The sequence below is a fragment of the Theobroma umbraticum genome, unplaced genomic scaffold (genome assembly GCF_002168275.2).
Source record: "Theobroma umbraticum cultivar Fairchild unplaced genomic scaffold, ASM216827v3 scaffold_67.0, whole genome shotgun sequence".
Classification (NCBI taxonomy): Eukaryota; Viridiplantae; Streptophyta; class Magnoliopsida; order Malvales; family Malvaceae; genus Theobroma; species Theobroma umbraticum.
In genome coordinates, this window is record NW_018397262.1 from 236,000 (window position 1) to 241,930 (window position 5,931).

General features: G+C 37.1%; 2 protein-coding genes across 2 annotated transcripts; one reads left to right on the forward strand and one right to left on the reverse strand.

Moving 5' to 3' along the window:
* Positions 1 to 1,737: 1,737 nt before the first annotated feature.
* On the reverse strand, positions 1,738 to 2,434 carry LOC110419563 (NAC domain-containing protein 2-like). The gene is made up of 2 exons (XM_021432659.1): positions 1,928 to 2,434; positions 1,738 to 1,815 (listed from the first exon to the last, which is right to left on the reverse strand). Exons 1-2 carry the CDS (start codon positions 2,432 to 2,434, stop codon positions 1,738 to 1,740), a joined length of 585 nt encoding a protein of 194 aa, XP_021288334.1.
* Positions 2,435 to 2,774: 340 nt separating this feature from the next.
* Positions 2,775 to 5,061, forward strand: LOC110419442 (Pentatricopeptide repeat (PPR-like) superfamily protein). Its single transcript, XM_021432496.1, has one exon. It carries the CDS (start codon positions 2,934 to 2,936, stop codon positions 4,983 to 4,985), a length of 2,052 nt encoding a protein of 683 aa, XP_021288171.1. The 5' UTR covers positions 2,775 to 2,933; the 3' UTR covers positions 4,986 to 5,061.
* The last annotated feature ends 870 nt before the right edge of the window (positions 5,062 to 5,931 follow it).

Below are 5,931 nucleotides of genomic sequence, written 5' to 3' on the forward strand. Positions count from 1 at the left end.
GATCTGGTTTCTGAAGCGAGACAAGGGGAGGTTGTGAGTTGTGTTAATAACCCTAGCCAGCTTGGATGCTGTTTGGTTCAACTTGCTTTCCCCATTTTAGAAATTAATAGTGTGGTTTATGCAAATGGTGAATGGGGCCTGAAAACGTTCAATGGAAGGAAGAAAAGAAGAAAATTTCATATCGATTAGAATTACTTAGTTTTTGGAAAATTAAGGCAATAGAGTGTGGCAATATTTTGGCTGGGATTGGGTCTATATCATCATTATAGGTTCTAATTTCTTGTTGCAAAATTCAGATGTGTGAGGCTACAGTTTGATATGTCATGGACAGGTTTATGCTAACCTACACTATTGTTTTCTAGCTAAGTTTCAGTTAGTTACGGAAAATAAAATTTGTTAGTTTCACTGATGCTGGTAAGTATGTTATCCGCTTTGGGAGTGCTCTGATCCCATCTCAAAGGCTGGCCCTGCTAGCATGGTGTGAATTACTGTATTAGAGATTGCAATTCACCTGTCCACTGACTCTATCAGAGCGAGCTGTTACTGTTGCTCTTGCTATTTCATTGGATAATGAGTACTTCTCAAGCCATGGTGGCTGGTAAGAATCCTAATATATTGGATTAATGCTGATTGTCTAATTATTAGCTATGAATGAGGATAAACCAATAGAAAGCTAAAGATTGATTACTAATTATGCTTTCATTTGCTTCTCTATCAGGGGAAACCCTTTTTCCATTGTGGAGGAGTAGGTCTCTCTATTGAGCTTTTCGAACATGGTTAGTTTCTCTTGTGTAAAACTCCATGAGAGCAAGAAATTGGCAAAAAAGCAACATGTATGCAGAAGCTTGTCACAGCAAAGATGTACATTTGTCTGTTTGCTGTATTCACTCTGTAATATGAATCACTTATATATTTAAATAAATTAATAATTATTGAGTTGAGTCTCGAATAATTTATATATATATATATATATATATAGTTTACCGAAATTTGGAAGCAATTTTATTAATCAAAAAAAGGGACTAGAACCTGAGAATGAATGACAAACCATATACATATATATATATATATATAATCAAAGAAGAGTTACATCATTAATTTAATCTTGAGCAAGGCTTTGCCTTCCACCTTATGCTTTGGAAAATATGCTACACTTAGCCCACGAGCTCAAGCAGACTAGTTGGCCATGCTGCTGTCTGGTAAAGAGGGAGGGCAATGGTCAAGTAAGGTGCAAGGTTGAGGATTAGAATAAGAGAATTCTGAATCAAAGCCCAATGCTGGTTCTGCCGCTGCAGTGAAAGAATACGGCTTGTACATGTCTTCCATCACACAGTTGTCGCTAAATCTCATCATTTCTCCTTGTTGCTGGTATTCTTGAGCATTGGTGGCCTCCAGCAGCTCATCCAAATTTTGGTCTTCAAAGCCTTCGAGCACCCATTCTTGTTCAAGTTTTTCAGCTGTCATTCCTTCCTCACCCTGTGATTTGTCTGATGCTAAAGTAGATACTGGTATTGCTGCTCTCGTGAAACAAGTTTGCTTGTCTTGGACTGACTTGCTGAACCTCATCCTCTTCTGTTGTGTCTCATCTTCTTCAGTTTCAAGAGCTCTTTTTCTCAACTCCTGAGTGTTGGTGTGTTGGTTATTTATGCAAGTATTGGTGGCTTGAGCCTGCTCACTCATCAGAGTTTGGTCTTGCCCAATGCATTCTTCAGGCTCCTCTTCATGGCTTCATTTCCTTCAACATATCATATCCAACTTGTTCAGCAGTGGATTCAGTGGCTTTTTGTTTCTGATTGCGCAAAGGACATAATCACTCTACAAGAGAAAGAAATATAAATGGTTAACAGTACTGTTGGGGTTTGCATAAATATGGTCATCATCATACAAAAGCATGCAATGGAGGTGATAAGATAGGTAGGAAACTTACTTGGGTTAGAAGAGATACTCGTGCATGAGCCAATGTCATTGACATTGTTTGGCACCGTCCTTCAAACACAAAAAGCTTCTTGAACCCTATATGATTACCGTCAGAATCCTTTACTGGATCGGTTCTTTGTCCTTTCCAAGTCCCACGACCAGCCGTACGTTCAATCCTTTTTCCCTTACCCTTGTTCTTAAGCTTAGTGAAAACGTAGAACTTTCTGGGTGAGGTCATGCTAAAAATCTTCCAGGGCTCCTTGTCTTGGTGGCCGTAGATTTCGCAGTCAGTGACGGCTTCAGAAGGTAAAAGCTCTCCTTTGACCTTGTTGGAGAGGTAATGGAGAATGAGCTGGTCATCGGTTGGAGCAAAGCGAAAACCAGGTGGAACATATGTCGAGGTTGAATGATCGAAATAGAGGTAGACATGGTCGAGTTCGTCATGGGTTGGAGAGAGTAGAAGCTCTGTCATGGTTGATTGATGGAAAGAGTGATCAAGTTCAAGCTGTTTGGTCATTGAGTGTGAGAAGAACAAAATTTCCTGTTTCTCTCTCTTCAGCCTTTGAACTTTGACTTGAGTAATGTGAAATCTAATATATATAGGTTTCTCAACAAGTTTCCTGTTTCTCTTCGAACTATGAATTCAAATATATTTGACTTCTTTTTTAAAATTCAAATATATTTGATTTTTTTTTTAAATTCAAATGTATTTAATTTTATTAATGATTAAATTAAATATATTAGTTCATCAAAATTAAGGTTCACTTTTTATTTTTAAAAATCAAAAAAATTAAAGGAAAGTGAAATATATAGTTTTAATAATTAAGTAAAATCAAATGCTTTGAAAATTATTATAATTGAACTTGGGTCGATTTTTTTTATTTGGAATGATTTCCCTTCCTCCTTCCTACTTATTGCCACGAACAAACCATGCTTGAGCAAAGGCACAATTGAAGTTGCAGTCCGGTTGAATCTTTGGCCTTCTCCTCCATCAATCTTCATTTAAAAAAGAAGCCATGGAATGCAACCAGTTATCTTCCCTTTCCTTCTGTCTTCACTCTTCCCCTCCAAATCCTCTCTTCTACAGGAACAATCATTTCTCCAGAATAAAAGCCTCCGCAAGATCCCCACCGAAACCCCAAAAAAACCCAATCAAGATTGCCCACAGAAGAAACCCACCACCATTCTTTGAGAAAAACGCATTCCCATCCTCGTTACCACTCCACACCAAGAACCCACATGCCATTTACAGAGACATCCAAAGATTCGCTAGACAAAACAAGCTCAAAGAAGCCCTTGCCATTTTAGACTACGTAGACCAGCAGGGCATCCCTGTAAATCCCACCACTTTCTCTTCTCTTCTTGCCGCTTGCGTTCGTTCCAAATCCTTACCCGATGGGAGGCAAATCCACGCTCATATTCGAACAAACGGGCTCGAAAACAATGAGTTTTTACGTACCAAACTTGCTCATATGTACACTTCTTGTGGCTCCATCGAAGATGCCCTAAGGGTATTCGATGATTGTACTAGCAAGAATGTTCATTCTTGGAATGCTTTGCTTAGAGGTACTGTTATATCGGGTAAGAAACGGTATTTGGATGTGCTTTCTACGTATTCAGAAATGAGATTGTTGGCAGTCAAATTGAATGTCTACACTTTCTCTACTGTTCTTAAGAGCTTCGCTGGTGCATCAGCATTTAGACAAGGTTTAAAGACGCATGCCCTTTTGATTAAGAATGGTTTCATTGATAGTTCAATGCTTAGGACTGGTTTGGTTGACTTTTATTTTAAATGCGGGAAGATTAAGCTAGCGTGCCGTGTGTTTGAGGAAATTCCTGAGAGAGATATAGTTTTGTGGGGGACGATGATTGCGGGGTTCGCACATAATAGGATGCAAAAGGAAGCTTTGAGTTATGTTAGATGGATGATAAGAGCAGGGATATATCCAAATTCTGTTATACTAACTACCATTCTTCCAGTGATTGGGGAAGCTTGGGCACTGAAACTAGGCCAGGAGGTCCATGCTTATGTAGTTAAGACGAAGAGTTATTCCAAGCAGTTGGTTATTCAGTCTGGTTTAGTTGATATGTATTGCAAGTGTGGTGATATGGGTGCTGGCAGACGAGTTTTTTATTGCTCGAGAGAAAGGAATACGATTTCCTGGACTGCTTTGATGTCAGGATATGTATCAAATGGGAGGCTTGACCAGGCTTTGAGATCAGTTGTTTGGATGCAGCAGGAAGGGTTCAAGCCTGATGTCGTCACGGTTGCCACGATTCTTCCCGTTTGTGCAGAGTTGAGGGCTCTGAGTCATGGGAAGGAGATTCATGCTTATGCTGTAAAGAATTGTTTCTTGCCCAATGTGTCTATTGCCACTTCTCTGATGATTATGTACTCCAAATGTGGTGTTTTAGATTATTCTTTGAAATTGTTTAACGGTATGGAGGCAAGGAATGTGATTTCATGGACAGCCATGATTGAGTCCTATGTTGAGAGTGGGCGTTTGCATGAAGCACTCAGTGTGTTTAGGTCAATGCAGTCCTCAAAACACAGGCCAGACTCAGTGGCAATGGCAAGGATGTTGAATGTTTGCAGTGAGCTTAGAGCTGTAAAGCTTGGGAAGGAGATTCACGGACAAGTCTTGAAGAAAGATTTTGAATCAATTCCTTTTGTTGCTGCAGAGATTGTCAAGATGTATGGTAGTTGTGGATTAATTAGCAGTGCAAAGCTAGTTTTTGATGCAGTCCCTGTTAAGGGTTCTATGACGTGGACTGCCATTATAGAGGCTTATGGATGTAATGATTTTTGTGAAGATGCAATTAGTCTTTTTCATCAAATGGCAGCTGGCGGTTTCACTCCAAACCATTTCACTTTCAAAGTGGTTTTTTCAATTTGCAGACAGGCTGGATTTGTTGATAAGGCTTGCCAATTATTCAGGCTAATGACCCGTAAATATGAACTCAAGGCATCTGAAGAACATTACTCTATAATCATTGAACTTCTTAATATTTTCGGTCGCTTTGAGGAGGCTGAAAGATTCATGCAGATGAGTTCTCTATCATCATGAGAGAGACCGCAGAATCTTCTTTTCCATGTTTCAATGCATTAAGTAAGCTCCTGGAAGCTCCCCGTCTTTTATTGGATTTTTATGTACTGTAATTGTAAATAATTTGTTGTAAGCTACTTAGCATATTGTAGGTGGTTATAAGACCAGAAAAACAAAACAATTGCTAACCATTATCACTTCAAGTGTATATAGAGATAATGTGTATTCAAGGATTTTTGCTATACTTTTGAGATCACAAAGTAAAGAAAGAAGGTTATATTTCTGATCAGTAGGCTATAGGAGCAGTACATTCCTGAAATAAACGAAAAAAAGAAAGGAAGAAGGTTTCCTCTTTTACGTTGAGCAGTCACATTTGATTTTCATGCTTGATTTTTTTATTTATTTTTTTCAATGAATAGAATTGTTATTGGGCTTTGAATACTCTTGCAAAAGCAAATATAATTGTAATTTTGTAAAAGAAGAGAAGAAAAAACAATCAAGAAATAAGTAAGCCCACAAGGATGCTAATGACACTACAAGATCAGTATTTCGTCCCTCAAACTTAACAATGTCATCACATTTAAAATAATTAAATAGTTTGGTAACTCAAATGATATAAATTAAAGGATGATCTTGATAATTTTTTTATATAGTATTTTTAGATTTGAATTCGACTTGATTGATTATTATATTAATATAAAAATTTTAATTTTTTTTTATTTTTTGTTTTAAAATAATAATATTTATAAATAATAATACAAATTTGTTGTCTGAATCATGGGTAACACTTTCATATTTTATTAAATAGGAACTTTAATTAAAAACTAATTATTAAAATTTACCTTTCATCAACTATGGATTATATTTTACATATATAATACTATTATTCATTAATTTGTGTTTAAATTTTATTTATTTACTTACGAACTTCGATCAACATATACATGGTTTGACTTTAAGTTTGTTA

What these genes read in the sequence shown, in the direction of transcription:
- LOC110419563 (XM_021432659.1), bottom strand. Translation starts at nt 2,434, where the DNA reads ATGACCAAACAGCTTGAACTTGATCACTCTTTCCATCAATCAACCATG. An exon ending in GAGTATCTCTTCTAACCCAA is followed by an intron (nt 1,816 to 1,927) that starts GTAAGTTTCCTA and finishes TTTCTCTTGTAG; the next exon opens with AGTGATTATGTCCTTTGCGC.
- LOC110419442 (XM_021432496.1), top strand. Translation starts at nt 2,934, where the DNA reads ATGGAATGCAACCAGTTATCTTCCCTTTCCTTCTGTCTTCACTCTTCC.